The following is a 23,891-nucleotide window of genomic DNA, read 5'->3' on the forward strand; positions in this document are numbered from 1 at the left end:
CAATGTAGAACCGCCATCGTAAACGACAATGTGTGCATCCTTTGCCGATGTACACATTCCTTTCCCCCTACAACCCTTGATAGTTCTCCTCTTTTGATGTGTAAGATCATTGTTTGCGTAATGGTATTTTTTGTGTGTATGCAAAAGTGTGTTTGTGTAGCCTGATTCTTCGGCCTACTTATATAAAATAAGTTGAAGGTTATTGAAAACCACAGAAAATGAGAAGGACTTCTGTGATAGAAGTACATGAATATGCAAAGAGGGAAAGACAGACAGGTACTCAAATGAGAAGTAAGAAAGGAAAAAGTAGAAATGGTTGCTAAGATCGAATAAGAGAGAGAAGATAGCCCTAAAGACAGGAAACCCTTCCCACCTCCCTTCCCCAGGATCCTTACCTCACCGGTGTTTGAATGAGAAGCGGGAGGAGGTATAGTGTAAATGGACTCCTACACAACGGACATTCTCACCTTCACCCTTGAGGTCCCCAAAGAAAAATCTTAACAACACCTATGGGATGGCAAATGGTGAAGAATCAGTAACACTTGTTTCTGAGGGTTGTTTAGAAGGTGTGGTGTGTATTCTGTGTTAGCCATGTTTGTAACTACACTAACCACCCCTCCAAAAACTAATATAAACCCTCCCCTATATATCACATCTCATAAAAGGTAAGAAGAAAAAAAAAACATTCTGCATTACGTATAAAATTGTGTATCATATTATCACAATTGTGTAATGATTCATACAAATTCATATTTTCTGTTAATCTATTTTTTTTTTTTTGCAGTTTATTAATCTGCACCCAGATTTGCATAGACCAACTGGATAAGAGATTACTTTCAAAAAATAGCTTAGGCAAAAATGAGACCTAACTATGCGTGGATGGCTGGAGCGACTGGCTGGCTAGGCAAAAATAATACCTAACTATACGTGGAGAGCGTTGGCTGCTGTCAGCATTACAATTGAGACCACCGCTGACTAGAGTGAAGCATGAAGGCGACTTAAATACTTACCGGGCACGATCCTCTAACAACCGAGGACAATTTCTCCTAATGGTGGATGATAGGATAGAATAAGCAGTAGAGTGATAGCGTAAGAAGCGGGGGATAGTGTAAGAAGTTGGGGAAATTTGGTGCAGGAATATTTTATTGCAGAAGGAACACTGAAAACAACTAAGGATCCGACGATCGTCACTCCGCCCATTAACACAGAACTTTAACGTCCCTGGGAGATAAATGTGACTCTGCCTGAATCCCATGGCTCTGATATTAACTTCACTTGTGCAAGTGCAGACCAGTACTTCTCATTAAATTTTGTGTGAAGGTCTCCCCACAGCAAAACAATTACCACTTTACTAGGATGCACAACATTAGGTAAAGTTATTCTATTTTCTAATTTGTCATGGACAAGTTTGAATTCTTTGCACAAGTCGTTCATAACCTTACTAGTATCATTAAATTCGGAAAAAGCAACCGTCGAAATGTTTCCAGAGGTTATACTCTTGGTAACTTCTCGATCTTTAATTAGTTCAAATGATTCCGCCAAACCACATACATTTATAATATCGAAACTGGATATATTATCTTTGAAACTGTGTCCTACATTATCTACTCATAAACTGACAACTCGTGTACTGACGCCTGTAATTTGCGATTGAAGTATTGCTGATAATTAGTCCTGTTTCTCAACAATCTCCTTTAAGGTGTGTAATCTATGTCTTACAGCATCAAATGTAACATTACAGACACTTTGAAATGATCCTAACTTTTCGCCAAATTCAGTTTTTACATCATTACATTTATCTTCAATATCAAATTCTAGTTTTTTAGCTAAGTCCTGAAATTGGTTACTCTGGGTCTGACTAAAGTCAGTGAACAGTTGGTTTACATGGATAGTCAGAGAATTTCTTAATTCATTCGTTACATCCAATTGCAAACTCTCCACTTTATCATTTAAGGCATTGAACTTAGCATTTAAAACCTCACTTAAAGTAGCACTTAGCTCCTTTCTTATAGCAGCTGATTCTGCCTTCTGTTCATCTAATCTATCATTTAACTGAGTATTTACTGAATCTAACTTAACACTTAGTTCTTGTCTTAAGGTAGCTGAATTTGCATTCTGTGCATCTGATATTTCATTTAAAGTTGAAATTTGAGCATTTGCAGCTGCACTTTGATCATCTAATCTAGCACTTAGTTGATTTATCACTGAGTCTAATTTAAGACTTAGTGCTTTAATTTAATTTGCTACCTCAGTCCAGTCTGGGATTTCTTTTGTCACTGTCATTGCCATGGCTGGTTCTTATGCTCCCCAGTTTTTTTTTTTTAGTATTATGCATACTTTTCTTACTTTTGGATCGAGTTATCATTAAAGAAAATTCACCTCTGAGAATAATAACTATACTAAAAGTCTATTATTGAACAGTGTCCTTAACTTCATACTCAATTAATTGTCTTTCGCTCACCTGGCGTAGAGTTTTAGGCTGTGTTGGTGAGCATGTGTGGAATCAGCACTGGTGAACAGAATGGGCGCGGCAGTGTCAAAGGTTGGCTTCATCATTGGTGTCAGTGAACCGATTTGTAGTCAGCACCGGTGAGCAGCAGCTGGCATTGTTGGCATCGGTTGCTGGTTACGGGGTCCACACCCCCGTGATGTGTGTGAGGGCTGCATACTCTCCACACTGGATCTTCATTGTCGAATATATTTCGTTGTAACTCTTCTTAGTCTAAACTGTTGACATTTTCCTTGTGTTTTTTCTTGTATGGTATTTATTAGTTTTCGCCCCTTTTTACCATATATGCAGAACTCAACTCTGCGAAACAATTTTCCTGCCTTGTTACTATTGTTTGCTATAGCTACTTACAATACCTTTTTATCTTGATTTCGTTTGAAAATTCCTCTTTCTTCGAGTCCTGATCACGTTCTAACGGTTTCTGACGATAGAACGTGTGGAGTAAAAATAGAAACTTTATGTTTTCACCAATTAACGATGTACTGGATTATGCAGACAACATTCTCGCATTTCACATGTAAATATTTCCGTCTTCTTGTATTTCACTCGTATTTCGAGCTTTTAACCCATTTGATACAATAAAATGTAATCACAATTGCCTGATTTTAACAACCAAATAATTTATAGACGTCCCATGCATTGTGCTTCGTTCAGAGCTAAGACATGAAGTAAGTTAAAAGTCTATAGTCAAATGTTCGTTTTATTTTTTTTCAACATTCACATTCACTAACACAGCAAAGAGTAGCATTTAATTACTCTGTGTTCTCTCACACAGCGTCTGTGGCTCTTGCGGCAAACACTTCTAGGCGTCGTTCGACTATCCCGCTTATCGTCTTCTCATTACAAACTTCCAACCTGCACACAGAAACCGGCGGCGCAGTAGATACATTTCTGCTCTCTTACTTACTTTTAAAACATTGGGTGTTCGAGACGGTGGAAGGCCGAGTGTCTCTAGAATTTACACCGAAATTCTCGAGTCACTACAATATACTCCTCCCACCTATACACTTTCCCTTCTGTGCTTACTACCAGTTTTCCCTCTCAACTCTTGATATTCATGCAGTTGCTTTTCTTTCCTCCAAAAGTCTATTTAATTGTCCTATGTGTGGCAACTGTCTTTCCCCTAGTTACATGTGTTTCTAGACCAGGACTCCCAGGGTGTTTGCACCAGCGTATCATGCAGTTCATAGTGCAGGTGATGGCTTCGCTATGTTGAGACAGTGCAACCCCCGACTCGACTTTGTGCAGTAGCGCTGTCTCTTTCCTTAAGTTTACTCGCTTGCTCCACCTGTCTTGACGTTCTCCAAGACTTCACCTCTGTTTTCTTCATCATTGCCAAATGTTTATGTGCAGAGGGAGGAGCGTTTAGTTTGGTGGGACAAGACCACTAGTGCAAAAGATATTTAAATAATAATAATAACTTTAAATTTTCTTTAAAAGAAGAAAATTCTCTTCCATTTTCTTCTTTGTATATTTGCAATTATGATACTAAGATCTGAAACAAGAGGTCAGCTGACAAAACTTCTTAGAGCATTTTTTAAATTACAATCAGAAATACTTGCATGCAATCTTGTTTGCATACAGTACAAAACAGCAAAACCCCTTTCAACAATAAACAATTGGAACCACACATAGAAATAATCATCGCTGTTTCTCTGTGCAGCAAAGGAAATTCTTCCTTCAACAAATTCTGATACAATCTGAGCAAACTCTTCATATCGTAAAATAAATCCCGTCAGTGATCACTGGTTTGCAAATCAATTAGTTCAAAAACTAAATTGGGAGGCGCGCTTTCAGTTGACATCGATAAGTCCTTTATGAACACATCATATATTTGCTACAAGTTAATAATTTCCTACAATAAAAACAAAACCAAATGTTAGTAAATCAAAGTAATGTGTAAAGTTACTTTGAAGAACTAAAAGGAGATATATTTTAGTATACAGGTACTGTGGTCTCCTATTTTTAACGTAATGTTACAGTTGTACATTTAACAAAATCGGCTTTATTTTCCTGTTAATGATATAAAAGTCTATTACCTTGCAGCGGTCGCTGAACTCATTTTAACTCAGTTTCGATGGGTTGTAGGACCTTGATATATTTTTCAAAGTGCATTCCTTCCCACTCAGATCCTGTCAAACAAAACCATAGTACTATTTGGAATAAAGCACTTCAAAATGTGTGCACCTTATTAAAGGTAAAATTTATGTATCACTTGCCTAGTGATACATAAAGTGTTACGTCCTTTTCTCTGAAAGACTGTTTTTGAGGGACTGAAGATTATTTTGAAGAGCTTGTATTTTGTTGACCCTATTGTTGATGAGATTATTTTCTTTTTGAAGTTTCAGAGTTCAACTGTTTAGGAGAGTCATATTGTCTGCTAAAAATCCTGAATCAGCTGCCAATTCAGGGTCATGGAAAAGTGGCTCCAAACTTCCTTTGTCCTCCAGAAACTGGGCCACAGAGTGGTGTAGTCGAAAAATTCGGGAAATCACTTTTCCTTTGCTCAACCAGTTTATTTCACCATGCCAGGGAATATCTGGATACTCTTCTTCAAATGAAATCAAAAATTCTTTGAACTGATGTTGAATGAGCCCATGAGAAGGAATATACTCGTAGCTCACAATACGCATCACTGTGTTCATCACATCTTGTAGACCAATAACTTTTTCACAAAGAGCCCGTTGGTGTGCAAAACAATGAAGAAAAGATAAATTTGGCGTGTAAACTTTTTCTGCAGCTGATCAATAAACCCTTTTACTGCACTGCACTTGCTGGCACCCCATGTGTGGTTATGGAAACAGCTTTTCCCATGCAAGTGCTATTGCTTCAGCTGCCACTTCACCTGCTTATAAAATATCCGCTTCTGTACCAGTGTCCATCGAAATCAGAGCCTGGAGATCTTCTGTTACATGTATGTCGTCATCCATGCCATACAAAAGAAAATGGTTAACTGATCTGTCTCAGTAATATCTGTGGACTCATCAAGTTCTGTGGTGTACACTACCAGTTTTTAATTTTGGCTGCCCATTGTTCATGCAAGTTCCAGTCTATGCCACTGATTCGCTGAGATAGTGTTATACTGGAAAGTGGTATTCTGCCTTATGCTGGAACTAATGTGTGATTCATTGTCTTTACTATGTCTAAAAAGATATTCATTATTAATAGCCCTTTGTAAATGGCTACCTAGCTGTTGGTAAACATAGAGCAATTTTATAACTAGGTCTAAGAATCCTTTCACAGCATCCCTCACCTTCTTCACCCTAAACTAGTGAAAAATATTGTTTTAGGAACAATACAAGCGAAAATGAATACACGTTATTGAGAGGAATGTACACAAACTTCAGTTCATTTTGAAAGACCTTTAACAAAAGTAAACATGTTTAAGTACTGGTGCAAACCTCACTTATGGATACAGAATTATTTTGAGTTTGCAGCTTCCTTAAATCTTCCTCTCTGGCGTCCCCTATCGTTACACTACAATTTCCTATGTGCAGTCTGCAGTAGTCTCTTTCAATAGACGATTTTCTTACAACATAATTACTGTACTACAGATTAGACATTTGGAATTTCTGTCAAAACCAACAAAAGAAAAAAAGAAAATTTCACACCCTGATTTAAATGGACATTCATAAATCTTTTCTTTCTTTGGGAAAGGTTGTTCCATGTTCTAATAATTGTCTTGCCCTTATCTATTTCAGTGTTGAAGAAGCCATCAATCAGCACACTCAGCAGCACACCACACCGGCTTCACCATGCAAGCTGAGTTGAGACAAATTAAGCTGAGTTGCACTGATACACTGCACAAATATTTTCTACACTTCACTTTGTGCATGTGCAATTTTACATGTTCGAAAGGCCCTGTTCTAGACACTTACATTTGTCCTCTAGCCATTCCTGCTCAGCCATTTTGTACTTTCTGTCAATCTCGTTTTCTAGACATCTGAATTCCCTTTACCTGCTTCATTTTCTCATATTTTTGCAATTTCTCCTTCTATTACTTAAATTCCGTATTGTGTGTAATATCCAAGGATTTCTACTTGGTCTTGTCTTTATACCTTTTTGATCCTTTGCTGCCTTCACTGTTTCATATCTTGTCTTCCACTGTATTCCATTCTACTGTTTCAATCAATCATTAATAGTTACACAGTACAAGTTCAAGGCAAAAACAGGCTATAACTGGTTATATATGGTTTAACCAACTGATAAGGGTGGTATGAGGTTGCAGTTATAAGAGAAGGACTTCTGGAGCTTGGTTACACTTGCCTTCGAGGGGAATACTATGTTACAGCTGACACAATTGTGCAAGGTATATTCAAGATCAACCCCATTCCCTGCCACACTTAGGCTGGGCCACGATCATGATAAGGACTTCCAGTGTCAGCCTGCACAATTGCGCAACTCATATTCTAGGTCACCCAGCTTCCCCCTCCACCCCACACAGTAAGGGTACTGCCTGTTCAAGCAAAGAACCAGTTATTATTGGTTTGGATAAGGACTTCCATGATCCTGTCTCCCCTCCCACCCACCCACACACACACACACACACACACATACACACACACACACACACACACACACACATTGTGTGGTATATTCGAAGTCAGGATGTAGCCTGATATATCACCCATGCCTGCAGGGTGGCAAAACTGGTGGAGAAATGAAGGTCAGTCCTGCAACAATGGGACTGAGGTTCCAACTTCTTTGCCCCCCCCCCCTGCTTTTATAACTAGAACACTTGAGTGGGTGAGTTCATTCTTTAGCTACACATTGTAGGGAGAGGACAGGGTGTTGGTATTTGTTATAAATAATAATGAGTTATAGTTATTGTGATTATGTAAGTTTCATCATTCGAGGTCTAGGGAGATCGCAAGAGTGTGGATATTTATTATGAATTATTATTATTATTATTATGTAAGTTTAATCACTTGACATCTAGTGAGAACACCAGTGTGCAGGTATTTTTTAATAACGAATTCAATTTAATGTTATTGCAATCGAGCGAATTTCGTCATTTGAGGCGCCAGCAGAGAGTAATCATCACCCCCCCCCCCCCCACAAGACGACATATACGTAAGTACTCTCGTTTTCCATTTTTTTCCGTATTGTTTCGCGCTTTCACAATTTTTCTTAGTTTGGATATTTTCTACATTTTTCAGTTTTTTGTGCTTTTCTCTATCTTCACCATTTTTCGTGTTTTTCCATTTTTTCACAATTTCGCCACTCTTACACATTATTCTATATAGTTCCACATTTTTCATAGTCTAAAGTCAGATGTATAAGAATACATATGTTCTTAATGAACTGTTGATGGTGTACAGCAACCAGGCACAAATTGGTTTTATCTTACTTTATTCGAAAAGTGTCATTACTGGTTCCGAATTTTTCACAATTCGTCATCAGACAGTTTTTTCATCATTTCTTCAATAGAGATTATACATTGATTTCCTGTGAGTTTCTCTAGAATAAACAATAATTCATAAATTACAAACATGTAACCAAAATGGTGCCATTACATGTTTGAGCTGGAATACAATGTACGTTAGATGTCTGCTGGTACATTTCTATTAGCATTTTCTTGCAATGAAATACATTCTCAAGGATTTACATGTTTTCACAGTCACAAACGTTGCACTGCATTGTAAACTACTTTCGTTCGGTCACAAAACGAATGTGCACCAAATGTTTTGGTCTATAGCATATGAAAACAAATACACAGTTTTCAAATCACAGGAGTGTCAAAGATGTTTTTTTGTGGGGGCGGGGACGGGGGGGGGGGGCAGGAAACTTAAATTACTGTTATGAAAGATTGAAACAGTGTGTTATGTTAAATCTGGGGCACTAAATACAGACACAAACAATAATACATTGTTGTTGTTGTAGTCTTCAGTCCTGAGACTGGTTTGATGCAGCTCTCCATGCTACTCTATCATGTGCAAGCTTCTTCATCTCCCAGTACCTACTGCAACCTACATCCTTCTGAATCTGCTTAGTGTATTCATCTCTTTGTCTCCCTCTACGATTTTTACTCTCCACGCTGCCCTCCAATGCTAAATTTGTGATCCCTTGATCCCTCAAAACATGTCCTACCAACAGATCCCTTCTTCTAGTCAAGTTGTGCCACAAACTTCTCTTCTCCCCAATCCTATTCAATACCTCCTCATTAGTTACGTGATCTACCCACCTTATCTTCAGCATTCTTCTGTAGCACCACATTTCGAAAGCTTCTATTCTCTTCTTGTCCAAACTAGTTATCGTCCATGTTTCACTTCCATACATGGCTACACTCCATACAAATACTTTCAGAAACGACTTCCTAACACTTAAATCTATACTCAATGTTAACAAATTTCTCTTCTTCAGAAACGATTTCCTTGCCATTGCCAGTCTACATTTTATATCCTCTCTACTTCGACCATCATCAGTTATTTTACTCCCTAAATAGCACAACTCCTTTACTACTTTAAGTGTCTCATTTCCTAATCTAATTCCCTCAGCATCATCCGATTTAATTTGACTACATTCCATTATCCTCGTTTTGCTTTTGTTGATGTTCATCTTATATCCTCCTTTCAAGACACTGTCAATTCCGTTCAACTGCTCTTCCAAGTCCTTTGCTGTCTCTGACAGAATTACAATGTCATCGGCGAACCTCAAAGTTTTTACTTCTTCTCCATTAATTTTAATACCCACTCCGAATTTTTCTTTTGTTTCCTTTACTGCTTGCTCAATATACAGATTGAATAACACTGGGGAGACGCTGCAACCCTGTCTCACTCCTTTCCCAACCATTGCTTCCCTTTCATGCCCCTCGACTCTTATAACTGCCATCTGGTTTCTGTACAAATTGTAAATAGCCTTTCGCTCCCTGTAATTTACCCCTGCCACCTTCAGAATTTGAAAGAGAGTATTCCAGTTAACATTGTCAAGAGCTTTCTCTAAGTCTACAAATGCTAGAAACGTAGGTTTACCTTTTTTTAATCTTTCTTCTAAGATAAGTCGTAAGGTTAGTATTGCCTCACGTGTTCCAACATTTCTACGGAATCCAAACTGATCTTCCCCGAGGTCCGCTTCTACCAGTTTTTCCATTCGTCTGTAAAGAATTCGCGTTAGTATTTTGCAGCTGTGACTTATTAAACTGATAGTTCGGTAATTTTCACATCTGTCAACACCTGCTTTCTTTGGGATTGGAATTATTATATTCTTCTTGAAGTCTGAGGGTATTTCGCCTGTCTCATACATCTTGCTCACCAGATGTTAGAGTTTTGTCATGACTGGCTCTCCCAAGGCCATCAGTAGTTCTAATGGAATGTTGTCTACTCCCGGGGCCTTGTTTCGACTCAGGTCTTTCAGTGCTCTGTCAAACTCTTCACGCAGTATCTTATCTCCCATTTCGTCTTCATCTACATCCTCTTCCATTTCCATAATATTGTCCTCAAGTACATCGCCCTTGTATAAACCCTCTATATACTCCTTCCACCTTTCTGCCTTCCCTTCTTTGCTTAGAACTGGGTTGCCATCTGAGCTCTTGATATTCATACAAGTGGTTCGCTTCTCTCCAAAGGTCGATTTAATTTTCCTGTAGGCAGTATCTATCTTACCCCTAGTGAGACAGGCCTCTACATCCTTACATTTGTCCTCTAGCCATCTCTGCTTAGCCATTTTGCACTTCCTGTCGATCTCATTTTTGAGACGTTTGTATTCCTTTTTGCCTGCTTCATTTACTGCATTTTTATAGTTTCTCCTTTCATCAATTAAATTCAATATTTCTTCTGTTACCCAAGGATTTCTATTAGCCCTCGTCTTTTTACCTACTTGATCGTCTGCTGCCTTCACTACTTCATCCCTCAGAGCTACCCATTCTTCTTCTACTGTATTTCTTTCCCCCATTCCTGTCAATTGTTCCCTTATGCTCTCCCTGAAACTCTCTACAACTTCTGGTTCTTTCAGTTTATCCAGGTCCCATCTCCTTAAATTCCCACCTTTTTGCAGTTTCTTCAGTTTCAATCTGCAGTTTATGACCAATAGATTGTGGTCAGAATCCACATCTGCCCCTGGAAATGTCTTACAATTTAAAACCTGGTTCCTAAATCTCTGTCTTACCATTATATAATCTATCCGATACCTTTTAGTATCTCCAGGATTCTTCCAGGTATACAACCTTCTTTTATGATTCTTGAACAAAGTGTTAGCTATGATTAAGTTATGCTCTGTGCAAAATTCTACATGGCGGCTTCCTCTTTCATTTCTTCCCCCCAATCCATATTCACCTACTATGTTTCTTTCTCTCCCTTTTCCTACTGACGAATTCCAGTCACCCATGACTATTAAATTTTCGTCTCCCTTCACTACCTGAATAATTTCGTTTATCTCGTCATACATTTCATCAATTTCTTCATCATCTGCAGTGCTAGTTGGCATATAAACTTGTACTACTGTAGTAGGCATGGGCTTTGTGTCTATCTTGGCGACAATAATGCGTTCACTATGCTGTTTGTAGTAGCAAACCCGCACTCCTATTTTTTTATTCATTATTAAACCTACTCCTGCAATACCACTATTTGATTTTGTATTTATAACCCTGTAATCACCTGACCAAAAGTCTTGTTCCTCCTGCCACCGAACTTCACTAATTCCCACTATATCTAACTTTAACCTATCCATTTCCCTTTTTAAATTTTCTAACCTACCTGCCCGATTAAGGGATCTGACATTCCACGCTCTGATCCGTAGACGCCAGTTTTCTTTCTCCTGATAACGACGTCCTCCTGAGTAGTCCCCACCCGGAGATCCGAATGGGGGACTATTTTACCTCCGGAATATTTTACCCGAGAGGACGCCATCATCATTTAATCATACAGTAAAGCTGCATGTCCTCGGCAAAGATTACGGCTGTAGTTTCCCCTTGCTTTCAGCCGTTCGCAGTACCAGCACAGCAAGGCCGTTTTGGTTAATGTTAAAAGGCCAGATCAGTCAATCATCCAGACTGTTGCCCCTGCAACTACTGAAAAGGCTGCTGCTCCTCTTCAGAAACCACATGTTTGTCTGGCCTCTCAACAGATACCCGTCCGTTGTGGTTGCACCTACGGTACGGCCATCTGTATCGCTGAGGCACGCAATCTCCCCACCAACGGCCAGGTCCATGGTTCATGGTATGTTGAAAATTACAGCACTAAAAACTTATTTTATACAACAATAGATATACAATTGTGAACAAGAAGTGTGTGAAATCCTTACATGCTTTGAACATCGATGATGATAGTATATTAGAATATATTAGTATTTACTGCCATAAATAGTACTGTCTATTATACATACATACAATATTGAAAGATTTGTTACCAGAAAGTACTTTTTGGAAGTTTTTTCAGGAAAGGAGTGTTAGCCAATTCAGTCTGCTCACTTTTGGATATTATAACATGAAGTGCTTTTGTGTGTATGTATTTTTATTTGCTGTAATATATTCACAGTGGCTCCTTTTTATCCAAAGTGTAACATTTTCATATTGCTTTCAGTGTTTCTTACTGAATGGTTTTCTTGTGCAATGGAGGCTGCAAATGTAGATTTATTCAAGTTTGCGAGCCTTAAGGCCAAAGTGCTGTTCTTTGTACCTAATCTCAAAACTTCTCACTGTCTGACCAATGTAGAATTTCGGGCTGAATCACATTGGAGCTTATTTACTGTAGGGAGCCTTGGAAAATTTTACATCGTAGATCACTTTTTGCTGTAGTTTACTGTTGGTAGAGAAAATTATATTAATATTCTCCCTTTTAAATAAACTTGCAGTTTAGTATGATACTGGGCATGTGTATTGGATAACAGTATATTCAGGTTTGGCTTCTGCAGGAGGCTGATTTGTTTTGGATTGAATAGGCCTAATGTGTGAACTGCTGTTCTGTGGAGTTGTGGCTTTTGTTTTTATTTTGTTGTGGAGTTTATCTACTACTATAGGATCATAGCCATTAATGTGAGCAATTGTTTTAATTAAACAGATTTCATTTTGTTGTTTTTGCATTTGGTGCACCATGGCTCTGAAATATGACATTTTGTGTTGGTTGAGATTACATGAAGACGTGTCAGTGATGACATCTGTGGTGGTGTGTTTTCTGTGTATGCTAAACCGACGTTTATGGATAATGTTGCAGATTTTAAGATCAAGAAAATTTATGCTCTTTTTGTTTCATGCTGATTTGTAAATTTAATAGTTTTATACATTTTCCTGAGCTCTGTTGCCAGTGTGCCGATTTTATTGTTTGCACCATCAAAAAGCAGGATTGTAGCATCATCATACTTTTGTAGTATATTATTTTGTTAGCGACTTATTGATTTGTTGAGAAATATTTTTGTTCTGTGTGGTTGATGGGAATGTCTGCTAATATCCCAGCTAAGCTACTTCCCATTGCCAAACCACAGTGCTGTTGGTAAACCTTATTGTTGAACCTAAAATAATGTTGCTTCAGGATGAGTGTGAATATTTCTGTGCGTTCAGAGGTCTCTGCAGTACTAATTGTCTTTTAGCTAAGCAGATTTTTTCATAATGCTAATAGTCTCTTTAACAGATTTGTTCGTGTATAGATCAACTACATCAAGTGATGCAAATTTAGCTGTGGGTGGGATGTGGATGTCTTCATTAGAGGCTATTAGTTCATGTGTGTTGTGTATGGTGAAGCTATTTTCAAAGGTATAATATTCAGTAATGATGTCTTTCAGTTACAGGCTATAAAATACACAGGATTGTTTCTTGAGTTCATTATTGCATGATTAGAACAGCTTTCTTCATATATCTTTAGCTGTGCACATAGTTTTGGCGCTGATGGATTCATTGTTGGACAGCTGCACACTTTATAAGTGTTCAATAAAGTATTACAGTTACTTAGAAGCTTACTGAGTTTATTTTGGAATTTCATTGTGGGATCAGACTTTATTGCAGCATTGTTGTTGCTATGGAAAAATTTTAGTGCAATACATATTTCAATATAACATAACAGTAATTTACGTTTCCTTCCACCCTCATCTAAACCAATGCCATATCTTTGTATCATTGGTTTCAGCATCATTGATACTCATGTACAATGCAAACTGTGTATCTGCTTTCATATGCCATAAGTCAAAACATTTGACGCACATTGAAAATTCGTTTTGTGACTGAACAAAAGTGATTTACAATGCAGTGCAACTTTTCTGACTGTGAAATTACAAACCTCCTTGAGAACGTATTTCATTACAAAAAAACTGCTAATACAAATGCGCCAAATGGACATTTCATATAAATTACATTCCAACACAAATATATAACGAAACAATTTTGGTAACACATTTATAATTCGTAAATTATTGATTATCCTAAGGCAACTCATAGGAAACCAGTGTATAATCTGTATTTATGAAAGCATGAAAAAACTGTGTGACAATGAATGGTGAAAAATTCGAAACCAGTTAACGTTCTCTTTAAATAAAGTGACTAATTTGTGGCTGGTTGCTGTACATCATCAACAACTTATTTTGATACTCCCAAACCATATACATGATTTGGGAGTAGGCTATATATATGGTTTGGGAATATCCAAATAAATATTGATGGAAATGATGTAGAAAATTAGATTAAGGTACAGGCTTTCATGTAAAAATAAAATTATTGAGATATCTTAGCACATTTTGTTTTAAATTTCTAAACGGTACTTACTTAAAAAAACACGCCTCGTATATATATTGATTATCCTAGGGCAACCCACAAGAAACCAGTGTATGATCTGTATTGATGAAAGAATGAAATAACCGTGTGACGATGAATTGTAAAAAATTTGAAACCAGTTAACGGTATTTTTGAATAAAGTGACTAATTTGTGGCTGGTTGCTGTACACCATCAACAATTTATTTTGATACTTCCAAACTACTATAACATGGGTCAGCGTGCTGAAACAGTTTGACTACCCGACGTTAACAGGCGGACAAGATAGTCTGCCTCCTCCCCCCTCCCATCACAAGCTCCAGCATTCTTCCATTAACGTTACAATCCAGCCCTTCTTCCCGAGAAATGTAGACGGTAACGTGACGTGACGCTTCGTCTCGATCACGGTCTATGTGAATGCCTAATTGGAAAAGCATTGTAGGACGTTTTGACGTGACGTAAAGTGTGAATTTGCCTTAAAAACAATTTGAAATATTGTATGACATTTCTTTCTTTTTACAAATGACAGAATTACAATTTCTTTATCGTAATGTGCGTAAAAAAGTTTTCGATTGTGTTGAGCCATAGTCATGCAAAACATTTTAAAAGAGCTAAACCGCCATTTGACTGTACATTATTATATTTGTCTCTTGTACTATGCAGATTTCGTTTTTGTGCCACTATCAAGTACAATTCTAAAAGTTTTTAGACCATTATTAAGTCATGTCCAAAGCCTCTTGGACTGCTTTAACAGACTTGGCTTAGTAATGGTACAACAACTTTTAGCGTTGGACTTATTATTGTATATTTATAAAAATCAATAAAAATAAAAAACCTGATAAATTATTTTTTCTTCTTCTCTCTTTTTACCTAGAAAGTGCGATGCATTACTCGCAGGAGACACCGACTCCTAAAATTATCTGTGGACGTCGTGTTGTATTAGGGAATATCTTTGACAATTTGTATAATGGTCGTCTGCTGGCGTAGTGTGAAAATGTTATCATGTGGGCTCAAGTAATAGATATTTAATGAAATAAATTTTGCAATGCGATTTGTATGTTATTGAAGAAACATTAGGGACTAATATGCAAAAATATTGGCTGGCTACTCTTCTGTATTTGAAACCGATTGGTGCAGTCTGACAGATACTGCTGGACATGTACGTCTATCGAGTAATGACTGACAGATGTCAAGGGAAGCGCGTCTTTGAAAAACCGAAATGAGAAGCGAATGAAGTGATTTTTCTAAACAAAATATTTGTGCTACACCATGGCGGGGCTATTCGGTTATGGCCGTGAAGCAATAAGAGTGAAAGTGACGGTACGGCTGTTCATTATTAGGGCAATCCATATTTTGTCAGCGAACAACACGATCATTTAAGTTGCCAGTACGAATGTGTAATATTTGTTGCATGTTTTTATTTCACATTCGCTTACGTAAAGTAATCTATTTCAGAAATGTGAAGGAGTCATGCCCAGGGAACACAGGAAATTTAGTGTTGATCCCCAAATAACATCATTTGAAGTACTTCAGAGTATCTTGGCGAAAGCATTTGATATTAAAGGGTAAGCGAGCTTTGCAGTGCGGGCTGCATAATGAAATAGTTGTAATTTAACTTCAGCATTCTTAAATACGATCGCTTTCAACCAATTTCATGCGAGGTACATGGGCAGATTCTAGTAAAGCTTTTCATCACTGCTTGATGTGTCTCTACAATAAGTTGTTTATTTTCCAACATTTAATTGGTTAACGTACTACTTGTTTTGACAAGAAATGTAAGATATTCAGGAGACATTTATTTAATGTGAAGGCCCAGAGAAAATAATTCTCTAGGGAGAAACCATTATTCAAATGAATCGTTAGCCTAACTGAAATGGAGCACAGACTTTCATGTACACATCAGTAAAGAAGTTATTAAAGTTGAAGTAGTCTACATACATACTTTGCAAAGCACTGTGCAATAGTATTGGATACATCAGTTTTAGATGACATTTAAACACAAACAGTTCTATGAATATATTAATAAAATGAATGATAATCTTAATATAAATATCAAAAACTAATGATACCTGCTAAGATTTTTTAGCTCCTTACATGAAGTAACTCAAATATATCTCAATAGAAGGCATGCTTGTTTGTTGTGGTCTTCAGTCCGAACACTGGTTTGACACAGCTCTCTGTGCTACTTTATCCTCTGCTAAACTCTTCATCTCCAAATAACTAATGCAACCTACTATCTTTCAAAACTGGTTACTGTATTCATCTCTTTGTCTCATTTTACAATTTTTGTCCCGGCTACGCTTCCCTGTAGTACTAAACTAGTGATTCCTTGATGTCTCAGAATGTGTCATATCAACTGAGCCCCTTTTATGGTCAAGCTATGCCTCAAATGTCATTTTCCCCAAGTTGCGTTCAGTACTTTCTCATTTGTTATGTAATGTATGCGTCTAATCTTCAGATTCCTCTGTAGCACTGCATTTCAAAAGCTTCTATTCCCCTTTTGTCTAAGCTGTTTGTTGTCCACATTTCACTTCCGTATGAGGCTACACCCGAAACACCTCCAAAAAAGACTTCCTGATGCTTAAAGCTATGTTTCACATTAACAGAGTTCTCTGATGTGTTTTTCTTTCCATTGCCGGTACATTTTATATACCCTCTAATTTTACTGGCAAAATAACTCTCTCGTGAGCTAAGCCAATTGCTTCAGCATCGCCTGATTTAATTCGCTTCCATTCCATTCCACTTGTTTTGCTTGTTTTGATGTTTGTGTTACATCCTCATTTCAAGACATTAACCATTCCATCCAACTACTCTTCAAAGTCCTTTGCTGTTTCTGGCAGAACTGCAAAGTCATTGGCAAACATCAATGGTTTTATTCCTTCTCCCTGAACTTTAACTCCTCCTCCAAATTTTTCTTCGGTTTCCTTCACTGCATACCCATTGTACAGATTGAGTAACATTGAGGATAGGCAACAACTCTATCTCACTCCCCTCACAACCACCACTTCCCTTTCATGCTCCTTGACTCTTATAACTGCAGCAGGTTTCTGTACAAATTGTAAATAGCCTTTGATGGTAAATGAACTCTGGCAGTTTGTATTTTATCCCTAATATGCTCAAAATTTCTACGAGTTTAGTTCAATCAGCTTTGTCAAAAGTTTCTCCTGGATCCACAGGTGCTATAAATATAGGTTTTTCTTCAACCTGTCTGCGGGGATAAAACTCTGGGGCAATATTGATTCACATTTCGTACCTATCTGTGGAACCCAAATTGATCTTTCCTGAGATTAAGTTCAACCCATTTTCTGTTCAGTAAACTCATGTCAAAATTTTGCAATCATGACTTTTTAAACTGGCATTTGAGCAATTTTCACATCTGTCAGTGTGCTTATTTATCTTAAGGTAACTACTTCAAAGCAGTGATTACATAGAGATGAATTATCACAGGATAAAGTGAATTGTTACAACCTGCAACAATTCCAGATTTTTGAACTCATTATGTTTGAACACACCACCTTAATGTTTAGCTTCATGATATTCTTTAACATCATATGGACAAATTTTTACTAAATGACATTTTAATTTCATTTTGGAAATATCAATGTTTTCTGTCATCTTTGTAGGGTGGCAAACAATGCATAGAAGTCTTCTTGCATTTACAGGCTCTTTATCAGTCAATAATGAGCCAGTTTCCTGAAATGTGGTGATAATTCTTACTTCTTGGGTTGTAATCATGGATATATCTGATTAATGATGCATATGTACATAAATAATTGTTTCATTATGTGTAGTGATGCTGCAGTTGATACGCCTAGTTGCCTGAAGGTATTTTTGTACAAATTATTGGGACAATTTTGCTGCCCATGGCACAGCTTTCTTTTGAAGTTTTAGTAATATTTGTATTGCACATCAGCAGCACTTCCCCAGATCAGGATTCCATATGATAGTTGTGAATGGATTATACCATAGCACACTCTTCATATTGTGTGTGTCTGTATTGTCCCCGGCATTGTTCTCATCAGAAATGATGTTGAACTCATTTTGCAACAGATATTGTTTATATGATTCTCCCATGTCCAGTACCGATCGACCATCACACCCAGGAATTCATAATTTTTTCTCTGTCAGATCTAAGCCTCCAAGCTTGATGATAATTTTGTTCAAGTTATGGTTTTGGTTGAATGTAGCCTATATGCATATATTTGGCTTGATTAACGTTTATAAATATATTATTTTCACTGAAATAATTGTTTCCAATTTTCATATTTAGAGAAGACTTTAGTTCTCTGTTGAACACTGTTGATGATAAATGAAATGTCATTAGCAAACATGACAAAATAACTGTACCATCCAGTACCAGTGACATCATCAAGATGATGGTCACTGCCATTTCAGCCTCATGCAATATGCCTACCATGACGCCATGCATTCAAGATCGGAACAGACAAAGACAATCCCATTATACAAAATGTAACGAAAGTGATTCTAATAACTACATGGAACTAACAGGAATTGGCAGATTCAGGGCAAGAACAATGAAAATTTAAAACAATGTATTCACAAAATTAGTGCCAGAAGTTTCACTTGAGCCATATAGTTCAGACGAAGACCACAATACCACAAAACCGTAATTTGTTCCAAAACTTGATATCAAAAACATCACTTGACCTATCCAGTTCAAGTGAAGTCCATGTAACCACAACTTGCTCCAAAAACCAAACAATAGTCTAGAAAACTTCACTTGCCCTCAGCTAGAACAAAGTCCACAGTACCCAGAAACAACTCCTCATTGCAAGAACTGGTACTGAAATCTTCACTCCACCTAAATAGCTAGAACAAACTCAAAGCTTGCTGAACTAACTACTATCAAAGATCTCACTGAATCAAACAAGACTATGATAGCAATAAACTGAAACTCACTGATCTATCAGTAATTGAAAATCTGTCTTGATTGAAATAACTAGAACAATCTCCACTACCTACATCAATCTTTATTTTAACAATAATGAAAATGCCTGGGTGGAGCAATACATGAAATAAGGCAAGGGCAATCACTCACCTGTAGTGGATTGATGTGCAGAGTACAGTAACTCATTATAGAAAACAGCATTCAAGCTAGTTTTTGAGCTCTAGCTTTTTTTCCAGCAGTAGTACACACATGAACACATGCAATCAAATACACCAAAACACACACTCTCATGGGTGTGGCAAGACTGTCTTGACAAGGCTATGGAAGTGTGCATTTGGGTGTATGTAGTTGTGTGTGTGGATGTGTGTACTGTCGCTGGAAAAATAGCTAGTGCTGGAAAGTTAGTGTAATTGTGTTTTCTGTTGTTTGTTATTGTGCTCCACACATCGATCTGCTGTAGTTGAATGGTTGTCTTTCTCCTTTTTACATATTAATCTTAATTTTATTTGTTATTCACGGCAACTAATAACACAACATACAAATTCATGAAAAGAAGTTCCATTGACTTAAATTTCCATATACAAACAAAACAATCATGCACATTAAGCACAATTACCACAGTTCTTACAAAAAACATAAAGCTACATACCAAACGGAATCAAAGATTGTCATGATGGCGGTACAGTGCCTGATCTGAAGGCAACAACTTTGGTTAGCTTCATAAATTCCCTGCAAACATGTTACATGACTTATTTGAACACCAGACCATATAACTTCTGTATTTTTACATACTACAAGACATAAAAGATTTGTGTAGGAGGCTAATGGTTTTGCTAAGGGCTTCCCATGTCTTATTTATCTTTCCTGTTAAGTGTATATCATTCCATTCTTCAGAATTCAATAATCTTTGTAGCTGTTTGGGTTTGTTGGTTTTGTTTGTTGCATTCTTTAAAGATTTTTTTCTGAGCTTTTTATCTTGTCTGATACTTCAGTTAATACGCGTTAGTGAGCTGCATTGGCTGAATTTAAGACCTGTACTTCTTGTCTGTGATGTGGTGTGTTGGTCAGTACATGATCTGTTAATGTGTGTTTTTTTTTTAATTTTTTTATTGCACATTTTGGAGCTATTTACTGCTATATTAGGATCATAATTGTTGATTAGATAATTGCATCTCCTTGGATAACAGTGGTCTTTCAGTGTGTTAATATTTATATCAGCTGCTACTGTTTTACCTGACTCATAATAATCTGCATAGCCATAATATCAGACATTTTCCCCCTGTGGACATTGTATTACTGCTGATTCAAATAACATTTATAAACATTTAACATATAAACATATAAATAACATTTATAAACACTTCATTTCATTGCATAAATGTACTGTAACTTCTCCACCTATATGTTCAGTCATACAGAAGTAAGCAAATTTTTTATAGTTCTGTAGTAAACACTAATTTCATTTTCTTTTAACCCATGTTCTGTCACAATAAAAGTGTGTGCTACTTCTGCTGCTACTGGTACTTTCCTCTCTTCTAGTTTACTTGATGTGTACTGTACATTCCGCTGTAAAATTCTTAATATGGAAACATTTATATCCAAATTTTTTATTTCACCTTTATTCCCAGATACTGGTACAAAAAAACACTGTTCTTCAGATGTCTTGGTTCTTTCTACTCTCCCCAATTTTGCTTGTGGCTTCTTGCTGGTGACAAGGTTTCTTCTGGTAGGGTCATTGGCATGTCTTCTTGTACTACAAGGCAGAGTGCAGTATCTTTTTTTTTTCTTCGTCCTGAATCTGTGAGGATTCTTTTTATGGAGGACACAATGATGTTTCTTCCTTTTCTCTGGGGCACATCGATGTTTCTTCTTCTAGTTCTTTGTCATTAATCTGTGATGGTCCTCCTTTTCCTGGAGATAGTGATATCACTACTTCTTCTTTCATTGTTGACAGTTGTATTGGTCTGTGAATTTATCTCAAGCAGTTAATATCTTTTAGTATTTCTGTGTATATAATTGTTTTGTCAAAATTCTTCCTCTGCAGGCCATATTTCAGGAAATGTTCTCTCACTGAACTCGTAGCTTCAGTAAATATTACATTTTGCAAATATTTACATTACATCTTGAATTTTCTGCTTGTGCTGATAATTGCTTTATTTACATGTGAGGCTTCATTTAGATTGTGTCTCTGTGGAGTGCTTTCACAAAATCACCTGAATGTGGGATTCTGTCTAAAATTTCTGTTAAATCACTGGTTGTATTGTTACTTTCATTCCTATATATGTCATTTTCTCTATCAGTAATAACACATTTTCACCCCAAAGCACCCTAATTATGTTCTCCTTTATCCAGACATGGAGATCAACTTCCTGCGGTGGCGGCCACGATGTGGGCTTACGATGGCTGTCCTCATTCAGTCACTCTTTCCTGAGCTCCAGCACTTCCCTTTACTGCCTCTTTTCTCCGCTCATGCACAGACCCTTCCATGGTGCGTCTCCCGGCAACATTTCTGTCTTGATCTCTCCATCAATTCGAAGGATTCTGTCCCTCCGGAGGCCCTTCACCACCAATTCTACTGTCTCCTCAGTTCATTCCCGTTTGCTGGTCACACTGGTTACGCATACACCTATGCGAGACACATGGAACATCGTTCCTTGCCAGATGGCTGTAGTGTTTTTACTGCAGAATTGGTAGCCATCTTGCGTGCTCTGGACCATGTCCGCTTCTGCTCAGGACTGTCTTTCACTATCTGTAGTGACTCCTTGAGGAGTTTGCAGCTATCGGCCAGTGCTTCCCTTGCCACTAATTGGTCATAGCTATCCAGGACTCCCTTTCTCTCCTTGATCAACATGGATGCTCATTGGTTTTAATTTGGACCCCAGGACATGTTGGGATCCCTGGCAATGAACTTGCCAATCAACTGGCTAAATTGGCTACTCACAGGCCATCTCTTGCTATTGGCATTCCGGAAGTAGACCTTCGCTTTGCATTATGTCGTCAGTTTTTGGGTCTTTGGAATGAAGAATGGCACACTCTTTCTTCGCCAAACAAGCTCTGGGCGATAAAGGATTCTACAACTATGTGGCGGTCCTCCTTACGGGCCTCTTGCAAGGCCTCTGTCATCCTTTGTTGGCTCCGCATCGGCTGTACTTGGCTGATTCACGGTTATTTCCTCCGTCTTGAGGAACCCCCTCTCTGTCGCTTTGGATCAATGTTGACTGTGGTTCACCTCTCACTGGACTGTCCCTACTTAGCCACTCTGCGACGAACTCTTAGCTTTCCTGAGTCACTACCCTTGGCATTAGCTGACAATGCCTCAGTGGCTGATCTAGTATTACGATTTCTTTGTGATGGGGTTTTTTATCTCTTTATTTAAGGGTGGGACTTTATGGCCATTGTATTTCTCTCTTATAGTGTGAGGTTTTATAGGTTTTAGTTATTCCAAGGTCATAGGGACTGATGACCACATAGTTTGGTCCCTTTCTCCAAACCAACCAATAACACATTTTGTACCCTTTTTTAATTGAAGTCTCCCACTTTTGAGCACTTCACATAGAGGGCAACAGGCTTGGTAATATTAGTTACTTGAATTTTATTTGTTTGTTTGTCATACAACCTGATGAACCTCTTCCATGGCTGTCTGAAAATATGTAAATTTCTCACTTATTATTTTTCATATTTAATGACTCACTTTGCAAGTACTTAGGTATTTTCTTGCAACTTCAAAAGACTTCATGCTGTTGAAAATCATTTTTACTTGTTTGGGTGCAGCTTCAACTGTTGTTAGCATCTAAGATTTGGTTGGTATTTAGAGTTCAAACTTTTTCCGGTTGTGTTTTGGGTATGGGGGTAAGAAGAATAACTGCTTAGATGCAAGTCTGTTATAATTAGCTAACTCTTGGTTTTACAGTGCCTATGGGAGTGTTGCATTTGGTGTTGAAGTATATTCCCAGACTTCCAACATAATAAGAGTTCTTGGAACTTTGCCAGTAGCCGTTTTCAGGATAACTTGAATATGTCTTCAAGCATCTTATAATTCATATTGTTGAGCATTTCTCTGTTGCTTGCATGTGAGTCATACAAACCTGTCACCAGGCATTCATGCTTCTTTGTATGTTCAATACCTCCAGTTATTTTATATGGGTCCATTACCCATGTGTAATACTCTAAGATGGGATGAACAACTGTTTTGTAAGCTGTCTTCTATGTAGACAGATGCATTTTCCCAGTCTCCTGCCAATGGACCAAAGTCTGTCACCTGCTTTAGCTGCAACTGAGCCTGTGTGATCATTCCATTTCATATCCTCACAGATTGTTACACACAGGTATTTGTGTTAGCGACTGATTCCAATTGTGTTTTGGGGGTATTTTAGTCATAGGATACTACTTTAACGCATTTTTTAAAGTGCAGAATTTTATATTTCTCTTTGTAGGCTGACTGCATCTTCCTAGTATCTTGCCAATAAACTGAAGTGTGCTATCTGCTTTACCTGGAACTGAGCTTATGTTATCATTCCATTTCCTATTCCCAAAAATTGTCAACACAGGGAGAGATCCATATTTTGTGATGTATGGCAGCAAGTGTTGGTTTCAATTAGAACATTGTGCATCTTACAGTAATCAATGCTTGTAACTCTTCTCAGAAGGATAATATTTTGTGGTTCATCCCCAAGTACTTTTTGATTGTAAATAGGACGGGAAAAAATTGTTTTTGTTAATGACAGTATTTTGAAAAGGCTAGTTGCTACTCGTATAGTGGAGAGGCTGAGGCACAAAACAAACACACACACACACACACACACAC

At 37.6% G+C, this 23,891-nt stretch overlaps 1 protein-coding gene across 2 annotated transcripts in view; it reads left to right on the top strand.

Moving 5' to 3' along the window:
- The first annotated feature begins 15,174 nt into the window (after positions 1 to 15,174).
- LOC126234581 (uncharacterized) overlaps positions 15,175 to 23,891 on the top strand; it is a 104,236-nt gene continuing 95,519 nt past the window's right edge. For both annotated transcript variants that reach the window (XM_049943291.1, XM_049943290.1), the window contains exons 1-2: positions 15,175 to 15,498; positions 15,634 to 15,743. In XM_049943291.1, the coding sequence (XP_049799248.1) occupies positions 15,448 to 15,498; positions 15,634 to 15,743 (161 nt within the window). In that variant the 5' untranslated portion in view covers positions 15,175 to 15,447. The remainder of the gene's footprint in view (positions 15,499 to 15,633; positions 15,744 to 23,891) is intronic.

This window comes from Schistocerca nitens, chromosome 2 (genome assembly GCF_023898315.1).
Source record: "Schistocerca nitens isolate TAMUIC-IGC-003100 chromosome 2, iqSchNite1.1, whole genome shotgun sequence".
Taxonomy (NCBI): domain Eukaryota; kingdom Metazoa; phylum Arthropoda; class Insecta; order Orthoptera; family Acrididae; genus Schistocerca; species Schistocerca nitens.